Source organism: Sphaeramia orbicularis, chromosome 16, assembly GCF_902148855.1.
Source record: "Sphaeramia orbicularis chromosome 16, fSphaOr1.1, whole genome shotgun sequence".
NCBI lineage: Eukaryota > Metazoa > Chordata > Actinopteri > Kurtiformes > Apogonidae > Sphaeramia > Sphaeramia orbicularis.
In genome coordinates this window covers 49,634,034-49,655,437 of record NC_043972.1, presented here as the reverse complement: position 1 = coordinate 49,655,437, position 21,404 = coordinate 49,634,034, and the positions used below count along the sequence as shown (strand labels likewise).

The following is a 21,404-nucleotide window of genomic DNA, read 5'->3' as shown; positions in this document are numbered from 1 at the left end:
GGTTTTTCTGTCCTACATTACCTGTTTTCATTCCCCTCACAGATAATGAGGCTTCTGCATTAAGTGTTTCACATGACTGCTGGGTCTTTATTGAGTTCATGTTGTTGTGGATGAGCAGGTTCTGGTAAACAAAACCACATCAACATGTCATTATAAGGCAAAAAAGAGCTTCAATGTATGCAGCTTATTGTTACTATTTAAAACAGTGTCCTCACCATCCCATTTGTGTCCCTTTGATGCAACTGGCTTCACAAATAAATATATATTTCCTGTATCTGGGTCATAAAGATTTATGACTATGGCTAAAAATGGCGCGTAAACCCAGTACAACAAATAAAAGTGGGAGACGGCTCCAAGTCATAAATTAAAAAAAAAAAAACTAAGCAAACTCCCCCAGATGAATAGATTTGTGAAGGTTTACTGTCTGTTACATTGTTTGCTTGGCTTTGCTGATGATTTCCCTCTGATTCTTAACGGACATGTACAGCTGAAGCTTGATGAGTAATGTTCACAGGATTTAATGAATCTGAGCAACACCAGTCGTAAACATCTAGGCACGTCTTGTAAACTTTTCACCGTCGGCCTGTTTTGAGTAACTCCGACCAGAAACAAGTGGATGTTTATGGAAGAAATGGGTCATACTCTTATTTAAATCACATTGGCTTAGTTGAATTAAAACTCTGGAAAACTGTGTTCCTTTCACATCCTTGTCTGATACGTAAATGTTCCTCTCCTTCCCTTGATTTTCAAAAACTGACAGGCAGTTTGATGATAGACAGACGTTTAAATGATCGGTCAGGGATTTGGAGAGAAAATCTCAGACTCATGTTGTGTTTTTATTCTCCTCTTACTTTTCATGATTGGATGGATGTGTGTATACTGTATATATATATATTGGCAAGCTTCAGCTCATAATGGTTATTGTCAGTGTTCTTAAGCCTGTAAAGCCTGAACCATTAAATCACTAGTAGCTTTTCCATGGACCCCAATATTGCGCAAATAAAACTTGCACATAAAAAATTACCTAATGGAAAAATTACAATTTCGCCAAAAGTCTCATTTTTCAATTAAAAGTTTTTACGCTGGCAAGAGGTGGTTTTTCGGGCGTAGCGCAAATGGTATATCACGCAAAACTGCAATGGAAAGACCTTTTTTCACAACTAGAGTCAGGTGAATTAAAAAAACAGATGTTGGCATACGTTACAACAGGTGAAGAAGAAGAAATATGTTGCGGTATGTGTGGACACACTATGAAACCCAATCATTTTTTAATTTAGTATGAGATAGAGGGGTAATATATAATAATAATGAAGCTATCTGTAAATCAACACCATAGCTACGTTCGTCGCCATGTTTATGAGATGACTTCTCGTGTCATCTCGCAATAAATAAATAAATCATCACATTTCTGATTTAATGGAAAAATCTGTTTTTTCGACATTTAGTAAATATCGGTAAAATTTTGCGCAGATGTACAATGGAAAAGTGACTACTGACAGAAAATTCCAGTTTTTTGAAACCGGAGCCTTTATTGGTCCTTCTGAACAACACAATTTTTTTTTTTTTTTTTTTTTTTTTTAATATCAATATCCATGTACGAGTTTCAGTTTCGTATCATATTTGATACATCAGGTCTCAATGCTCAAATTTTATTTTTGAACAAATACAAACATAATATAATACAAACATGTCTAACAAATTGGTAATTCCTTTTCAAAATAGGCAAAGTTCTACCTCCTGACAATCTTGTAGTGTCACTGGAAAGGCCTCTGGTGAACAAATTCCTTCCCCCTGGTGGATTACCCATCTATTGTATGTATCTAAGTGTATACATCAGGTTTTTCAAGAAATAAATATCACACTGATTATGTAGAGGGCTTCAAAACTCATGTATCAAATATGATACGTTTGGCATCATAGGGTTAAATACTTTCTGGAATACTGCTGCTTTCATAAACTCAATATTCTTGATTTATGAAAATTCCAAGGATGACACAGGCTGGATTAGACGGAGTACTTTGATGCATTAAAGTGTTTAAAAAAAGATCGAGTACATACTAAGAGCAACACAAGGATAAATAATTAAGCTGTTTTGACACTTAGCCAGTGCATTCCAAGGAATAAGTCCAGAAGAAAGCACACATTTTTAAGGTTCATCTAACAAAAACATGTGGTTTATCTGACATACACTTATCACTTTATAAACCATGTTTCCTTTGTACGAGTAAAATTATTAGAGTGGTGCCTTGAGACAGCAGTGCACTTGATATTTCATACAATAAATATTTATTGTCACTGTTACAGGAACAATGAAAATCAGTTTAGGGGCTCTGTTCTGTTTCCTAAAGTGCACAAAGACAGACTGCATATAAAACTATCACACAAAAATTATACTGAAAATATAGACTGAAAAAATACTGACAATGTACAAAACTACGAAGAAATACTGAAAATATACAAAAGGCCAATTCTGTACCACATATAGAAGAAATATATGCAAAATATGAAAGATATACAAGGTAAAATAAAAAAAAAACAAACAACAGAAAAAACGTGTTATGGAAATGTTCCTTGGCCTGATGACTTTTGGGACGTGTGTGCAACTTATGCTGGTTTATGTGCAGATTTAATTTCCAGCAAACCAGAGAACATGCATAAAAACGTACATAGAACATGTGCATACAAACACGTCTGCACCTCAGTACAAATGTGCACATGTCTAAAGGTGTAAACAACTGTGTAGTTTTGATGGTGTTCCACAAACTACAAAACATGGCATTGCAGCAGTTGGCTGTGAACAGAGTGCTTGTATTGCTCAAGGGCACGGTGAAATCTAAACCACGACCTTTTGGTTTTCCGGACCAGTCCTCAGTCCACAACAACCCCCCTAAATCTGCTTTGTTTGATGTCTTTTCCTCCCTCACAGCAGCACCTGGAAAACAAATGATTTCCTCCCTACCTTTAATCACACATCTGTCAAACTCAGAGTCCAGGCAATTCCTCCACTTCATTGCTGTAATGAAAGATGAAATATTGCTGTGGTTGTATTAAACGCCCATCTATATCAAATGAGTCGCATAAGGAAAAAAAATAGGAAATGTCTTTGGTAACTCAACAGTAATGAACAGATACTTCAAATGAATCGTTTCCTACCTGAAAATAACAACAAATATACTCATTTTAAAAACACATTACATTGAGAGAGACAATTTTATGAACCTCGTCGACAAAATTCTTGAAATTCCAATGAGTTATTTTTCTCCATATAATCGCAGCTCTTTAACTCTATTAAGTTAAGTAACACCAATTTAGCCACCATAAGTGCCTTGCTAACATAGTGACGTTGATTTATTCCAAGCAGAATGGTGTTTCATTAGTGATTAACTACACAGTGTGAGGTCACAGGTTCATGACACCACTTTCACAACTTTTTCTTGCTGTGTGAAAGCTGGAGATTGGAGTGTCAAATGGCACTGGCTTGTAGTTCTTCTAATAATTAATTTGGGGAAATTAGTTAACTTACATAGCATATAGATAGCCAAACAAGTTATAAATATTTTTTCTTGGATTTAGTCTGAATTAATAAATGAGTTATTTATAGAATTATATAAAATTTAATGGTAAACTTTTATTTATTTATTGTAATGCAAAAATAAAAGTCTTTACATGTCTGTCCATTGGAATTAAGGGAAACAAGGGGAATCAACATCATAGACTCCATCAACTGAATAATATGCCCAATGTTAGATTTTGAGAAATTAGCTGATTTTATTTTTACTCGTATAATATCTTGTTATGTAAGTCAACAACTACAGCTTAGAATAGAAGCCAACAATGAGGATGGCCAAGACGTTATGGTGATGCCTGTTTTTTGCCTTAAACATTAAAAGACAAAATGACAGTGAGAGTTATTTGTATGCATATATAAACACATAGATTATTATTTAGTATTATTATATAAGCCATGAGCTTGTATTGTAATGATAATGTTGTTTGCCTACCATCACTGACGTCCCTTTTTCATTCTTTCAACCGTCCATCCATTTGGATTAGCACAAACCCTCACCCACATGTATATTGAGGCTGAAAATGTGTTGATATTCAAGTCTTTCATATTGTGTTTCTCCTGCCTTGTACATACATATTCTGAATATGCTTTACATAACTGAAGATTGCCCCAAAAACCTGAATAATATCAGCATATCCCACATTTTAATCATAAAATACTCCAGAGAAAATCCCCATTAAAAATAACTGGAATATGCTGTTTACGTGACCTATATCAATTTCAGATTATTGTCATATTTGGAATAACAGCGTTAAGTGAGTGTGAGTGTTTGAGTTGTCTTCAGTGTTAGATTTTCACGTCACTCCTTTAACGGCAAAAACTCATTTCTCCTGTAAAATGAAAAGAAAATAAGCACAATCATCTACCTTTATGGCTTTGCAGAAAATACTAACTGCAGAGGTCTCTTTGTCCCAGCAGTCTTTAGTGAATATCCCCACTGTGGCCCATAAATAAAGATGCTTACAAATGTCTTCTGGGGATGTGTGGTTGCCGCACTTATTTATTCCAAGAGGCAATTGCATCCCTCCTGATGCCTTCCTTCCTGCCACAGGCAAAGTATGCAGGGAAGTGTGCCGAGGTAAACAAGGACAGCTCAAAGTCTTTGCATATGTCCCACTTCTGTGGGTCTGGATGAATTGGTTGTGAAGGTGAATCTTTGTGGGTTTATGTGTTCAGACTTTCAATAGGATGACGGGTACAGATCCCAATCCTGATCAATGGGCTCCTGTTGGTTTAGTTTAGTGGCTTCATGGTGCTTTGTTACCACTATATGATGGTCTGGATAAAATTAAACTCTCAACAGATATTTGTGGGGGAAGATTTATGTTGCAGATCATTTTTTCTCGTCCACTATTGCTATTCATAACTTCCATATTGGACGGTGCTGCAACCCACAGTTTATTTCATGCTACGTAGGAGTGCAAGGATCTTCCTGTAGAAATCTGTAAAGTTAGAGCATGTTTTGTATAGGAATCTTGAGTTTTCTTCCTGTCGCTGACCTGAAAAATTATATTGTTAAGTGTTTAATCTTTCCATAAATTTAATCAAATGTTTTGGAGCCACAGAACTATAATATACCTAACCACAGAGCTTACAATTTTCAACCAATCCCAGTCACCAGAGGAAAATGTTTTCAACTATTTGTATCCGAAATTATGTTAATATTTGTATTCAGTGATTTTTATGGTTAGGAATGACAGTGCAAGGTTCGATTTAGGGATGATGTAAGGATTTGTTTAATACAGAAAGAGTCCACAAATATGTGTTTAAAAGTCACTTGTGATTTATGTTGTGACCATGTCCAAACCCTAACCAAAGTGTCTGAATAACCATGAGCAGAGTGTGATTTGTCAAAAAAACAGAAGGGGGGATGTATTTTTTTTTTGTTTTTAATCATAAAAAAGCAAGCAATCAACAGGCCTACACACAGACCACATTAAGTGCACAGGAATAAAGCCAAGTTAATCACCCCCCCCCCCCCCCCCCCCCCCCCCAGGATGAAATTCATTCAGCAGTAGTAGGGATGTAAAAACCAGAGCCCACCCCCAACAAATTGCACCCTGGCCATAAGTCTAAAAATGTAAGGGAGCTGGGATGGAAAGTGTGGGATTTTGCAAACCTACCATCCACTACACCCACCTCTTGCCCACTGAAGGGAAGGGGGGGGGGGGGGCATATATGCAATCCATCAATGAAAACTGTGTTGAAACTGCCTCCAACAAACCATGACAGCATTTTCCCTACTGACTGGGTTGCTCAACCCTAATCGTACTGTAGGCCCTAATTTTTAACAGAATAATTGGTTGTATTTTGCAAAGCTATTGTGATTTTAATTGCTTGTTCTGTGTTTTTATATGCACTGACTTTTAATGTAATGGCACTCTAAGGTTGGTCTGGCAACAGGCAAGAGGGCATTAAAAAATTGCTACAAATTACTTCAGCTCCAGGGAAAAATAAATACAAAATTATTCTTGGAAATTATTCAGTCAGTTCATCATAAAACTAGTCTTTAAAATATAAGTGAGTTATTTATTGAACATGTTTTTAATGTTGTGTTAATCATTGTGAAAAAGGGGAAGGATGTCTGTTTATAAAATATTGAAACAAAACTGAATACAGGAGATATCAGCTGTGCACTGCTAATTCTGTTAATTGTTCGTCACTGACTCTTGAGTGTAGTCCCTAGTATTCATTTTTCATTTGGTTCATTTGGTCCTGGCCCTGTGCAGTGCTTCTTTCTGTTGCTTTAAATCGAGCCTGTTATTTGTTCCCGTTGCAGAGCCAGGCCTTGGCCCACTACAAGGGGACCAAACATGCCAAGAAGTTAAAAGCCCTGGATGCTCCAAAGAGTAAGCTCAAAGGCTCAGCGGTCGCCAAGGAAACCACCAACCAGGAGATCGCCAAGGGCATCAACACACTGCAGGTCCCCAACAGCACGGACAGGAAAGGTTTGTGTTTTTTCTTATGCCTGCCAGGCACATGTTCGTCATTGTACTTTTCTTTATGTTGCTTTTGTTGTGCTTGTGTTGAAAAGAAAGAACCAATGTACCAACATAAACCTACCTTTTTGGCCTTTTATCTTTACTCCTCACAGCGTCCAATCACTTTAGGATTTGGACAGGCTCATAGTTGATTATATCACCCCTGGATAGCCAGTGGCTCGCTGGAAGCTTGTGAATTAAATTTTTATACTTGAGAGGTTCTTGCAGGACAGAGGACAGTCGAGCGAGGCCTGGTGACCACGTAGGACACTGAGGTCATGCTCTTATTATTACAGAGAGTTTATGTGAGGCGAGGTTTTATAGCCTCATTTACTTCGTTTTTAGTGTCAAAATCCCCAAACTAGACTATTTTAGGCCAAATGACTGTAAATAACAGGATTTTGTTCACGACCAGACTTATTCCTGGCAGTATGGCAGCGGCTTTGAAACAGAGTTTAGGCAGTCATGTAGAGGAGAGAATTAGCTGTAACATAGAAACTTTCTGGCGAGTCACAAATGTCTTGAGGTGGGCGAGGCAAAAACTGCTCTCCTCTGCATTGCAAGAGGCTTTACTTGTATCATACACATGAAGAATGTATCTAGGTTAGTAAAAAGGGGCTTATTCCTGACCTTGGTGAATGCAAACATACTTTTTGCCGTGGCACGTTTGTACAGAAGTGGAGCTCCTTTCAGTTCTTAAAGGAAATATACTCTATACTAAGTCAAAGGGTCAGTGAAGACCCAAACCCAATTATTAATACCTATAATACCACATCACTTCCCATAACTAAATGAAATTATAACTAAGGACAGTAAGTTTGCAGTGTTTCTCATCTTTTTTTCATCTAATTCAAGTTCCTCTCTTTCACAATATGTAATTTGCATGTTCTTTAAGGTTTAAGTTTAAGGGTAACTGGCTTTATTAACTTATTAAGGAAACTCCTGTCTGCATTTTATCCTTCCTAACACACACACACACACACACACACACACACACACACACACACACACACACACACACACACAGTACCTAGTATTAGAGTTAGCAGTTAGTATTAGCACATAGCACACATTAGCAGGGACTTCAGTCTCTAGCTTTGTGGTGGAAGTGCTAACCACCATGCCACCACACCACCCATAACTAGCATCAGTTATTGGAACTGTTTCAGTTCAAATAAGGCCATGTTTCACCAACTAATTCATACCATGTGAGTTCAAGTTTATCTCTATTAACAGATTTTTAAAAATAAATAAATAAAAGAACTGCCTGTGTCCACTGCTGTGACAATTAACAGCTGTGTTTTTGTCCACATAAACCCTTAATTTACTGACTTGGTTACAAGTGAATTCAAATTTCTCTGTTCTACTAATAAACTAAATAACACTCACCAGCTGTGTTTTGGTCAAAATGAACCAAATTAGACCTTCTGAATTCATGTTTGTCTCCTCTAAAGAACAAGGGCTAACATTAATTCATTGTAAAGCTCCCCAATTCAAACTTGTCCAAACAAAAGAACATGTTCATTTGCCCATTCAAATACAATGATTGTTTTGGACAAAATAAACCCTCTGAAGTTTCACCCTATGAGTCCAAAGCTGCCTCAACAGAATTCAACAAAAACAGAATAAAATCTGCAAATAGTGTATTTATTTGTCCACTGCTCCAGGTATCTCCATTTTTTTTTTTTTTGTTTGTTTTGTTTTGACTTGATGGATGTATGAATTCACCCTCGGGTATTGGAAAGTTCATCTGTATTAGCTAAAATTGTCTTGTTCACACACTTCAACCATTTACAACAATGCTGTATCGTTGTTCGAGCATATTGCAGCCAGTTAGCAGAGCAGTGTATTCTATTGTGACCTAAATGGATCAGAATGTAATAAATGGTGATATGTTTGAATTAAGAAATCTGGTGTTGTAATGTAGGCTTTTACGCCACAGTGCTGCTGACGCCTACATTTGCAGGGAAAGGTTTCTTTAATGAGTGGAGTTTGTTGAAAAGTAGTACTATATTAAACCAACTTTCATGTCTCATTCTTGCAATATTGAATTTGTCTTACGTTCATTGTCACGTTTTTAATTACTTTTTTTTTAACTGGTACACACGCATTTTTGCATGCAGACTGTGGGTAATTTAATATTTATCATGCTGTAGCCAGGTGGTGGCTTAAATCCGGTTATCTTAGCCAGGTGTCTGGGGGAAGCATTCTCATTCTGAGAGGAACTGCAGTTTGAGCGTATGTTGAAAAAGTAAATAAAAACTAAGTGCGCTAACTTCCAGCACCTGACAGGAACCAGATGCAGATTAACTTAATTTATTTTATCTGCCATGTTTCACTGTGGTTCTGTGGAGGATAACTTTTTTGGCAAATGAAAGCATGGTTAAGGACTGTTGCCCTCTCTGTCTCCTCTACTATAATATTCTTTAAGCTGCCTGTTATTATGTCATGAAACTGGCCCAATAAAAGTCTTCCCCTTCAACTGTAACAATACAGGTTTTTTAAAGGAATTGGAAGCATATTGAGCTGTCTCGCTCTGGGATTAATTTTGCCTCTACCCGTGACTTCTTCCAATGTTCCACAAGTATTTAAATTAGGAGCACATTTCTGGAGCTTAAAGAGCACTGTGACCTATTTTGTCGACTCTGACCTTATCATAGTTGAAGGCTGCTTGAGGTGAAAAGCGCTATATTAGTATGTAGTTGACTTATCAGGTTGGGGCTTTGGGTGTTAAGTGTGGAAGCCATATTACTAAGTAGTTGTTGTTTGAGTAGTTATTTCATAGTATGGTGTCTAATTAGGGTCTTTATGTTATTTTAGGAGACTTGCGCCAAGCAGCAGTCTGTTTCCCATCTCATGGAGTTGCTAAGCTGCTACACAAATGTCTAACCATTAAGTGGAGCAATTTGCACTCAAGTTTCCTCTCAGCTAATCCACACTGCAGATTGTCCACATTTACCAGAACACAGCAATCAGATGAGTTGATGTAAAGCCCTCACAACTTGTTTTTTTTTTTTTTTTTTCCAAAGGATGTGCAAATGTATAGGTGTTAGGCAGGGTGCAATTTGTGGAAAAAATAGGAATAAATTGTTAGTCCCAGGGGTCTGTATACACCATGGAGCCTCTTAGGTTATTTCCAGCAACGGTAAAAAATGTGACATGTGAAGAAATATTTCTTTGACAGTAGTAGGGAGTTGTGTTTTTCCTGCCAGCAGAGATAAGTCAGTGGAAATTCTGTTAAAAAAAAAAAAGAGCAATACGTAATGTGAAGTTCATGTATGAAATGCTTTTTTATTTCCAATTTGTGAATGTGACATACAGAAAAATATTTCTTGGTTGCCTACGTCCATGATACAACATGATTTTCATGTAATGGACAATGGTCAGATCCACAGGGTGATATTTGTGGTGACTTAACATTAGCCACTTTTACACAGAGATCCATGATGGTGAGCCCACCTTTTTGCCACCATTGACAGATTTGCAGAGCCAAAGGCTAACAGAGGTGAGACAGGCTAGACATTTACACAGCGGACCTGTGTTCTGGATACAGTGTATAGTGTGATGTGTAACTTGCGCATCAGAAATACCCCAAGCAGCGGAGTTGGCTCTCAAAACAACAATGGAGGATGAACAGAGCCACAAATGTTAGCATGGATAGAGTCCTCCGCCCGAAGTGATCTCGACGTCTCCCCAGTTCAACATCTTTCTGGTCGCATTGATATGTTTGTTTACTGTACACAGCCCGGCTCATTTTTAAATCCCCCTGGCATGGGGGTTGCACACACAATATGTTATCAAAATGTCACACCTTGGTTGTGGAACGAGAGGTGTTCCTTTTACATAGCGTTCCAGAATAATGATTCCACCTTCATCACGGCTCTGTTACTACCTCCAGAGGCGTTACAGAGCTGTGACAGAGGTGGGACCAAATGAACCCACCATTTGGTTTACACAGACGTCATTCCAGAATAAAGGTGAAATATTTCCGGAACAGAAGTACTATGTAAAAGGCATTATAGTACATTAAGATAGATGGCACTTTTATGTTTATGTTTATGCATTTGGCAGATGCTTTTTTCCAAAGCAACTTACAGGGGAAAACCAATTAAATCACTCAATCAATCAAATTTTATTTATATAGTGCCAGATCGCAACAAAAAAGTTATCTCATGACACTTTATATATAGAGTTGGTCAAAACCAGATTCTAAGCCAATTTACAGAAACCCAACAGAAACTTTTAACCAACACCATGTAAACGAATGACACTCACGGACTACAGTCACAGGAGCTGCCTGTTGCCATTGATGTCATTTAACGTATTGATTGGTTTAATGGTTCAGAAGTTATTAAACAGTTTAGTTTAGTAGATGATTTTGGTTGCCGGTGGCTGTTTGAGTCTTTGAGGGTTAATGTGTCATATTTGACATGATTAATTATAAGGTCCAATTCAGGTTACAGTTCAGGTAAATTTTTGTATAACATGGCCAGATGGTTGTGCACATTAAAACACTGATTCATATACCTCGCTACTTTTTACTGTATTTGCTTTTATGCCAGTAATGAAAGCAGAGTCACTGTGGCGCCTCCCTTGGCTGAGCTGGTTATACCCCTTAGCTGACCCCCCCCCCCCATCAGAGTGCAAACCCTCCAAGCATAGTGTCAGAAGGCCATGCATTAACTTATAAGCCTGTGTTCTTTGTCATATTGTCTGAAACACTCTGGGGCTTCCAACAAAACAACAGCTCCCACAGTCTCATTATCTCTAGGATTATTTTGTCAGCATCCTGTAAAACACAACAATATGCTGCTCTGTAACCTTTTCATTTTATTATCATTTGGCAGGCTTTAGGTTTTGCACTGAAAAGCACTGTTGGTGGTTGGTTACACTCTGAAAAGCTGTACATAGATCAACACCAGTGGAACCAGGATCATTATGTAGCCTGGTCATCTGTACGATCACACAAATACTAATGTAATAACACACTGACAGTCCAATTCTAATTCATTCTATTTGTGCACTACAGTTGTTCACACCATTCTGTTTTATGAACAACAAAATGAATTGATATGGAGAGATGTGGGTTGAGAAAAAATGTTTTGTAAAATACTCTGTACTATATTACTCTCTGCAAATGAGACTAACTGCTGTTGACTTTATTTCTGAGAAAAAATAGCTATCCTGCCAATTTTCCCCCCTAATCTTCTACCATCATATCACCGCTTCAGTCACTTCATCTAAACTAAGTCAAAACAAGTGATGTAAGATACTCGCATGGCATGTGAGCGTTTCAGATAACTAAAATTTTACATTTCCACCCGCCTCCTGTTGCTGTGTAAAAAAATAGATTGAAACAAAATGATAAATGGCGCGGAAGGAGACAAACAGAAAGAATGTAAATCGTAAGACAAATGGAATTTAAAAGGAGACAGATTTCATCAAGCCAAGAGTGTGTTTATGTGAGACGATATAGGACACGTTATCTAAGAGGTGAACTCTCATATATCCTCATACCTTTAAAAAAAATCAACACGCAACATAGTCTGAAAGTTAGATATCAGGCCTTAGGTATGTGATGGATTTAATGTGTATGACTTAATCATCTCCAATGTGAAACCTCATATTTTCTCAAATAGTGGTGTTGGCTGTTATTTATTGTACATGGAGACGGTACCAGGCCTTTGTTTGAATTAGGCCTTTACCTCCTGTGTTTAATATGTAGAAATGGCTGTATTTAATGTCAGACCTCTGTTAAATCTTCTACTGTTTGGGGTGTTAAAAGTACTGCACTGCTTTTTTTGACTAACACAACACTTGCTTTACTGTTTCAAAATAAAATCCATCTAGTGTTTCAGTGGATATAAACCATTCATTGCCCAACAGAGCTTTAATTGTGTAAATATTCCCTCCCTTTAGTGCTTGTAAGTTTCTACAAATGACATGTTTTGGTGGAAAAGTAAGACACACACCTGCAGTGAACGAAACTGGAGCATAATGGTCAAAATGACTGATCTAGAACCACTAAGTATGCAGAATAATTGGATTATACTGTTGAGTGTATTCAACAAAAGCTGCAAATGTGTGGATTAATTGTGCTTAACTGACAACACATTACATTACAAGCACCAAGATATATCCATTTTATTTTCTAGCTGGCCTATATTTTAGGAGCGTTTTTTGTTTATGTCGACTTCACTGCTATTATTGTAGAACTTAATTGTTATTTATACCTGGTTTATATTTCAGAAAAATATGTTAAATACAGTGAGCATTAAAGCACACTACAATATGTGATAAGGTGATTTTCCATCCAGTGTTTTTCATGAACATCTTCCATTGGTCTCAATCACAAGCTCAGGAAGTATGTTCCTGTATAAAATCCTATTTTCTACATTTAACTGGCAATGTTTGAAGCTTGAGATAATGTCACAGTATGTTGATTTACATAAGATTTCATTAAGGTGGAGACTAATAAAGGACTAGAGCTTAATGGAACTTAAACAATTGTTTGATGATACACAATATAAGCATAATTTTCAGCTATAGAGGGAATGCAGATACGTCACTTCCCCCCTGGGCCACGCCCCTCTAAGTCAGACTGAGTGGCAAAAACAAACCGGCTCTACATGGCGGAGCATAGCAGTAACTACAGCGAGACCAGGAAAAATGTGGAATATAACATGAAATTAAAGACAATTGGACTCGACATGGATCCATACAACCTACCAAACAACAAGTGGTCTTTGAACACTGACATGTGGCCGGAAATCACGTATCCTGACATTTTTATGAACCTGATTTCAACGCTGGGAAAATCCACAATGCAAAGCTTGAAAGCATACAAAAGCCAAAGAGTTGTTGACATCCCCGTCATCGTTAATTAGAGGATTACAGCTGGTGAGTGCTTTCAACTCAACATACTATTGTTTTTGAAGTTTGATGTCAGTGAAGACATATTTTCTTGGCGGTGATTGCCAAGGTAAAGGCCCAGCAGTAGTGCTCACAGTTCACTACTGATTTACTGGAGTTGAACCCTTAGTATTGACCGAAGTGAGTGTATGATCTACTGGTACTTTTGATATTTAAGTAGAGTTAACATCAAATACTTGATCCAACACAGCTACACCAGCTTTGTGCTAGAGTATCCCCTTATTTGGAAAACTAGGTTAGCCTCAGTTTAAGCTAGTTTACAAATTATGTAGAGCACAAGGTTCAGAATCACACAATTAAAGACAAAAATGTTTCAGTTATGAATAAATGACAAATGCTAACATTGAGAGCTTTATTAAGAAGTAACATTAGCCAAAATGATATATAATTTAAGGTATGATTTACGCAAGAATACAGCATAAATTAACGTTACCTGACACGAAATGGCAACCACAAATCCAGGTTTCGTTGCCTGGATTCCAGTTATTTCTACGAATTGCAGCAATCCATCTGCTTCTTCTGTCTTTGGCTTTAGGTCGCCGGTAAAACGATAGCTCCAAGTGCTTTTTAAATCTATTTGTGCCATCAATGGCACAACAGCTCTTCCCCATTTTTTAGATTTTTCTAAAGTTTTCGCAGTATTCAAGCCAAAGCCGCTACTCGTCTCCCTCTTTCTGCCACTCAGTGGACGGAACCGCGGTGACTTCTGCTAGCGGCGACATCACGTGCATACCTTCTATATTGTCATCACATTTGGTGTGCATTCAGTGCAAGAAGGGATGACAAAAATGGACATCTAAGGGAAGTGTTTGCATGGAAAAAAAAAGAAACACTTCACTGCATTTCCTATGGGTGGAAAAGTCAACTACATCAACCAATCAGATGTGTTGCATCTTGTGGCACCTGATTGTTGTTATAAATAGTTGCATATAGTTTTGTGAGTGGTAAAAATGGTTCATTGAACATGTTTGTGTATCACATTGTGACACCAAATTGTTTTGTAAATGGTTGTATCAGAATCAGAATTAGAAGACTTTATTATTCCCATGGGGAAATTATTGGGCGTTTGAGTCGTTCCATTCAAGTATAAAAAAAAGTAGAAGGAAAGAAATTATCAATACAACGGAAAAAGAAAAAATATATAAATATATATATATAAAGCTCTAAATATACAAACATAGATAGATAGATAGATAGATAGATAGATAGATAGATAGATAGATAGATAGATAGATAGATAGATTGATAGATTGATTGATTGATTGATTGTATATAATTGTCCTAAAATACACCTGAAGCATTGACTGCATTTTCATGTAATTAGTTTTATATAACATTGCTAAAAGTGTTAAATATGTAGTTGTGTTTTTGACATTTTCAGTTTATATGTTCATTCTAAGTTATTAAAATGATTCATTCAACATGTTTCTGGTAAAAAAAACAGTAAAAAATTTAGCTTTTTCCCGATTCAGATTTCATGTTTTTGTGTGTGTGTGTGTGTGTGTGTGTGTGTGTGTGATTTTAGGATCAGTGCGTTAATACAGCATGTCAAATGGAAAAAAAAACAAAACAAACTGTAAAGTCACACAGGTGAGACTGTGCTTAAAAAAATTATACTAAACAAGACAAGGTAAACAGCTTTTGATGAGAAATATAAAGGTCACCATATACTCAAACAAGTTTAAAGTTTGACACATCTATAACTAATATACAGTTACTGCTGATCTCCATTAACCAATACCTAATATTCATGTATTAGTAGTAGATGGAAGTAACCGTAGATCCACATATTATTTTTGACAGTAATCTGAAAATCTTATTAAAATGTGTGATTCATTTGGATGAAAAGCTGTGTGCCTGCTGAAAATGTGGGACATAAGACCAAATAAAATAAAAGTCTGCTGGAGTCCGTCGTAAAGTAGGACACCTGGTCACCCTAAATACTGCTGTAATGTTCACAGCCATAAATCACATTCTGTACTTTTTAGCTTCGCACTCATTACAGTTATGGATTTCACAGCAGTTTCCAATTAAGAGCAGAATATGCATGAGCTCGGTAAATGTCACAGGACATATAGGATAAGCAGCCGACGTCCTCACTGTGGACTGACCTCATGTTGGAGTATTTCACTTAAATGTATTAATTATCTTTACTTTAGGTATTTTATATGGTCTGTTGGTGAAGCAGCATTAATCACTCTGAGGGGGATAAATGTTGACTTCATAAAAATAACTGGCAGGGCCAGGGATATGTTGAACTGAGAGGGAATTAAATCACAGCCAGGTGGGACTCCATTAGATTAACAACTTCACACCTTTAACAGAAATATATTCACTGTGGTTTTGGAGCTCGAGAGATTAAGCGATGCTATAAATATAAGCTCTGTAATGTGAAAATGTACATACATGGAAGGTATTCCTTTTCAGTGCATAAATGTATGACCAACTATTACCTGTGTATATAAGGAATAAATCAAATTCATAACCCGTTTTCTTTCTTTTTTTTTATTTTTTAATTTTATTTTTTTCTATTTTTTTTTACAATATCTTGATTTGACTTTGGTATATATGTATTAAATATTCAGTATTTACTTGTACAGTATTGTTTTGATATAGAATACATAGTCCCCCCCACCCACCAACATCATTCCACCCTCTTATTCTCAGTGTTAAAGAAAATAAATGGATAAATAAATTATTTACAAGATAAATTAAAAAAATATATTATGAACAGTCAAATACAAATATATATTGTATTAAATGTTATTATATTTTATTGCATAGGACATAAACACTTTCAAATGCATTCACATTCAAACACCACAGAACAAAAAAAATAATACAATAATACAATGAGGCCTACAGTATTATAATCTACATTTTCTGTAAGATTTGTCCAATATCTGTCCTTTTTAATAAACTGTACAAAGGGTTTCCAGGTGCCTTCATTCACTTCTACTGTGTTTTTGATTAGTATATGTTGTTTTCTCCAGGACCATACATTTGGCCATAGCTTTAACCCTTTCATGCATGACTTGTGAGAACCTTAGTCAAGATTTTTTTCTTCAGTGTTTTTATTCCTCCTTAGGCATGAAAAAAACAATGCGATCCAGTTTTTTTTTTAATTCTACGGAGTTACAAAAATATCCATGCATTTAATTTTTGAAGTAAAGAAACGTGTTTAAAACCCAATATCAGAAAGTGATATGAATACAATAAAATAAAAACATTTTTAATGCTGCTAATCTGCTGTCTTCTCACATTTTAACATATTCTAATGCTAGTAATTACTCACTTCATGGAGATAATATACACAAAAAAAAAACCTTCTTGTCTGACAAATAACAATTGATTTACACTTACACATGTTACTGCAGATCAGGTTTATCAAGAACAGCAAAGTTACAGTAATGGTATGAATGTCAGTGTATGGGAAGGTGCGTAAATGTTCACTGTGTCAGCTGATATGGAACTAAAACATCAAAACCCATGAATATACAAGAGAACAGCTGGAGAATAACTGTCCACTGTCGTGACCTATGCATGAAAGGGTTAAACCAAGAACCTACTGTTTATGGATCTGACTTTTTCCAACATAGAGTCTTTTTTCTACATATCATCCTTTTGGCCTTTAATATTGCAAAGTCTATGAATTTGAGTTGTTGGAATTTCTATTTCAAGTTCTTGGGATTCAGGTGTAATATAATTAGCTTGGGTGTCAAATGGGATGTTCAAGGATAGAATTATTGTAGTGTTATTGACTACTTCTTAACAAAATGATTAGGTTGCATTCCCAGACACAATGCACAAATGTCTCCTGAGCCTCTCTACATTTAAAGCACCTGCCACATATATTTTCATTACATTTATTCATGGGAGTTATAAATGTCTGCATCACCCAGTTATATTGAAGTAGCTTTAAGCTAACATTTGCCAATTGTCTATGAGACTCAACACAAATTTGTTTCCATATTTCTCAATACGCCTACATATTTAATGCACTGTGTCTAATACCACGCCCTCTGGTGCTGCTCAGACCATGTGATAATATGTTTATAAAATGCTGGATTCACTTCCACAACCTTATTAGGAGATCCTGTGGGTATGCTTTATTTCATTTCTTTCGTTTTATTTGAAACATCTGCTGCTATGATTCTGTTGCTGACATGTGCACTTTCAATGTGGTACGAGAATATGTTAAAAATAAATAGATAAATTAAAAAAGGAGCTACTGGTTTCATATTAGTTTTGAATAATAAATGCTTGCCTGTCTGCCAAATTCATTTTTCACCTCTGATTTTCCAACAACATTATTTGTAGTTGCAAAGACGTTTTGACAGCTGACTCAAGTTTCCTTGGACGAGGTTACACAGAAAACAGAAACACACTTTGTCTTCTGTGGACAGATAATTTCCATTTGCACATATGATCTGTTTGTAATAAGATGATAAGACACAGACGGTAGCACTTTCATGGTAATTAAAGTAATTTTACGGCTGCCTATAACACACAAAGAAAGGCAAAATGGTTGTTTGAGGAGAGCTCGTCACATGATCAAAGGTGATCACTGTTAATTATGGGTACATTTTGTTTTCATATTAGCTTATTTATGATTTGGATGTCATTTTTTTCCTTTTTGGCTCTGATAGATTTTACCCACATGTAACTATGTATTTAGCTGGGGCAAAAGAAGATGATAATCTCTTTTTCTGATTTCACATACAAAGCTCTGATTTGAATGATTTGAGAAAATTCATAGAATAATAACAATGTTCCCAGAAAATTAGTCCTCAAAGGCCACACTGTTTCTGGTACCAACATACTATATTTCTTCAGTATACGGGATCATTTCTCAGCTGCACTAGGTACCAGGCCTTGATTTGAAGGGGTTTTGTTTGAGAGATAGGCCTTTGTTTCCATTTCCCTCTTTTAGATAAATAAAAATAGTCATAAACCCCAGTTTCACATTAAAAGCTAGTTTCAGGGGAGAGACTATTGATTTCTTACCATAATTAAGTCTTGTAAACCCGTTTAAAGCAAAAAAACAAAATATTTTGTACATTAGCACATTATATAACAGGTACCAGAAGATTATCCAGTCTAATTTTTTTTTTTTTTTACCTTGCCTGTACTTTGGAACCTGGGCTTTATTTATTAATGTCACTTCGAAGTCATTGAGACCTAGCTGGTAATTTGCCTTGCCTTCCAATTTCCTTTTGTCATTTTGACCTCCGTGATAATGAGTTTTCTGTAGAATGGTGAAAACATGACCAGTTCCACATTGGAAAGGAAGCTTTAACTGAGCTTTAAAGGTTCAATATATAATATGGATGCCTGACTGCTTATGTAAAGTTTGTGTTGGAATTTGTTTTGTACTGGGATGTGGGAGCTTAGCCAACTTCAAATTTAATCTTTTTTTTAAAATGATTATTAATATTAACAGTTATTGATACTGTTGCTGCTAAATAACCATACTATGGTGTCATTAGCTTAGAAATAAACTTCACAATTGTTAACAAACCATGAATTTCTAGCACAAAACAGACTCCAACACAATTTTAACATGAGCAAAAGGCAATGTTACCCACTGAACCTTAGAAACTACTTCAGTTAAAAAAAAAAAGAAGAATTAAAATTTAAAGGTTGACTTGTTTATATTTACACCAGCTTATATGACGTTTGATTTGGAGTTCTGTGCAGGAGCTGGTGTTTTGTTAATATGACCTAACTCCATTTCATAGCTAACACTAACTAGTGGTGGACACTGTTGCCGTTGTAGACAAGGAGAAGAGAGATACCAACCTGAGATTTTCCTGCAAATTGCGCTTTGAATTTTCACCAAGAAATCGATGACTATGCTGTTATCATGGATGCAGGGACGAGCAACAACCAGTAGCTTGGAAATAAAGTTAGTTAACAACAACAAAGGACTGGCTCCCAACACAAAATCGAGTCCAAAACTAACATTATCGTACATATAAAACTCATATGAGAATGTTAGCATGGATGCTAAAGGTAAAACAATGGGCGCTTTTAGATTCTGATTTCACTACAGGTTACAGAGTACATGCTGCTAAATGTAATTTTTTGACTCATTCCATTGTAAGCAACATATTTTAAATAGTAATTGTCTCAACATTGCCTTACATACATATTGCATGTAATAGTGTGAATGAATGTATGATTCACACAATATTGTGTCGAATATATGTGAATACTGTCTAATGTAAGTTTGTTTATTTGTTTAAAATTGAATCCCATTAGTTGCTACCAAGTTAACAACTAGTCTTCCTGGGATCCATCAGTTTAAGTCTCTGGAAACACAAAGCAATGATTATCAGTGGTATTCCCTTCACTTTTTATCTTCCAAAGAATCAAGTTTGAGTGAAAATCAGTAACCAAAAATAAAAATAAAATGTTGTGAATTTACAGTTCCACCTAAGAGCATTTTATTGCTTTACCAGCTACTGCTCTTCAGCTAAATCTGGCACCAGAAAACACACTTTACACCTTCCTTGATATCACACAGCATGAAAAAAGCTTGGAAAAACATAAAAACACAATTTATGTTTCTTTTGTGGTTTATCTGTCACAGTTAGTTATACAGTCACCTTATCTTAACCATCACAATGGGTTTCCTTCTAGATTTTGTCCTTTTACAACTATACTGAATGCCATATTTCTTCCTAATCTGACCATTGACTCCCAATTATTTTAGTGGTGTCATCTAGTATGTTCACTGTTAATACTTGTATTTGTAGGAGTAGTAGAATTAACTGTCATGGACATTTGTTCTGGTTGTTGGTGGTCGTGCCAGCGCCAGCTGATCTACTTTTGACAGTTCTAGTTCAGTTATCTGCGCATCAATTGCATTCATGTGTCTCCCCCTACTCCCCACCCCATCCCCAGTCTCTCTCTCTTTCTCTCTCTCTCTCCTCCTTTACCCTCTCTCTTTAACCCCAGCTGGTCAAGGCAGTTGTCCATCATTCAGGGGTCAGGGTCTGCTCCAGGTTTCTGCCTGTTAAAGGAAGTTTTTCTTCACCACTGTCACCAGTCACAAGTGTTTGCTCCTGGAGGATTCTGTTGGGTTTCTGTAAATTGGCTTGAGAGTCTCGTTTCAACCGGTTCTACATGTAAAGTGTCATGAGATGAATTTTATTACGATTTGGTGCTACATAAATAAAATTTGATTTGATTTGATCTAGTAACATAGTAATAACAATAACTATAAAATATTAGTGACCAACAGGCAGTTGCATATTGCACAAGTACTAGTAGTAATTATTAAATTTGTAGTAGTAGTAGCAATAATAATAATAATAATAATAATATATCATTTATAATAACAGAAATAATAACAATAAGAAAGTAATCATTGTAATAGTAGTCGTAGCAACAACATATAAGTAATAATAATAATAATAATAATAATAATAATAATCAGTAGAGAATAGAATAGAGCAATTGAAACATCATTGTAAATTTACTGTGTAATGTTAATAAGTTAGCATGGTGCCTAAATGGTTAAATCAGGGGTTTATGGGAAATTGTTGGTACCAGTTAGATGTAAGTGTCAGTGAAGCATTAATGCATAATTTATCAATTTTAAGAAAAAAACTGTAATCTGATTATTACTTCCTATTTCAATTTGGCCTGTAGCTGAGTATGGCTTTAATATAATATAATATCATTCTATGGTTTGTTCCTGATGTTGGAGAATCTGTTGAAGCTGCATAAATTTGTAAGATAGTGGAAAGTATAAAATATACGATATAAATATGGATGTGGTGATGATATAACCTCCATGTAAACAGCTGTTGGAGACATTTTCTTTTGATGTGAAGAGAAACAGGAATTTCATGCACAGACTTTGAGCCTTTGTTTGAAGGTTTTTACGCAGCCTGGTGAACAGTAATAGCACT

The 21,404-nt window shown here is 36.0% G+C and overlaps 1 protein-coding gene across 1 annotated transcript in view; it reads left to right on the top strand.

Moving 5' to 3' along the window:
* znf385d (zinc finger protein 385D) overlaps positions 1 to 21,404 on the top strand; it is a 182,893-nt gene that overhangs the window by 105,409 nt on the left and 56,080 nt on the right. Inside the window, exon 4 of the mRNA XM_030158599.1 lies at positions 6,348 to 6,516. Within this exon, the coding sequence (XP_030014459.1) occupies positions 6,348 to 6,516 (169 nt within the window). The remainder of the gene's footprint in view (positions 1 to 6,347; positions 6,517 to 21,404) is intronic.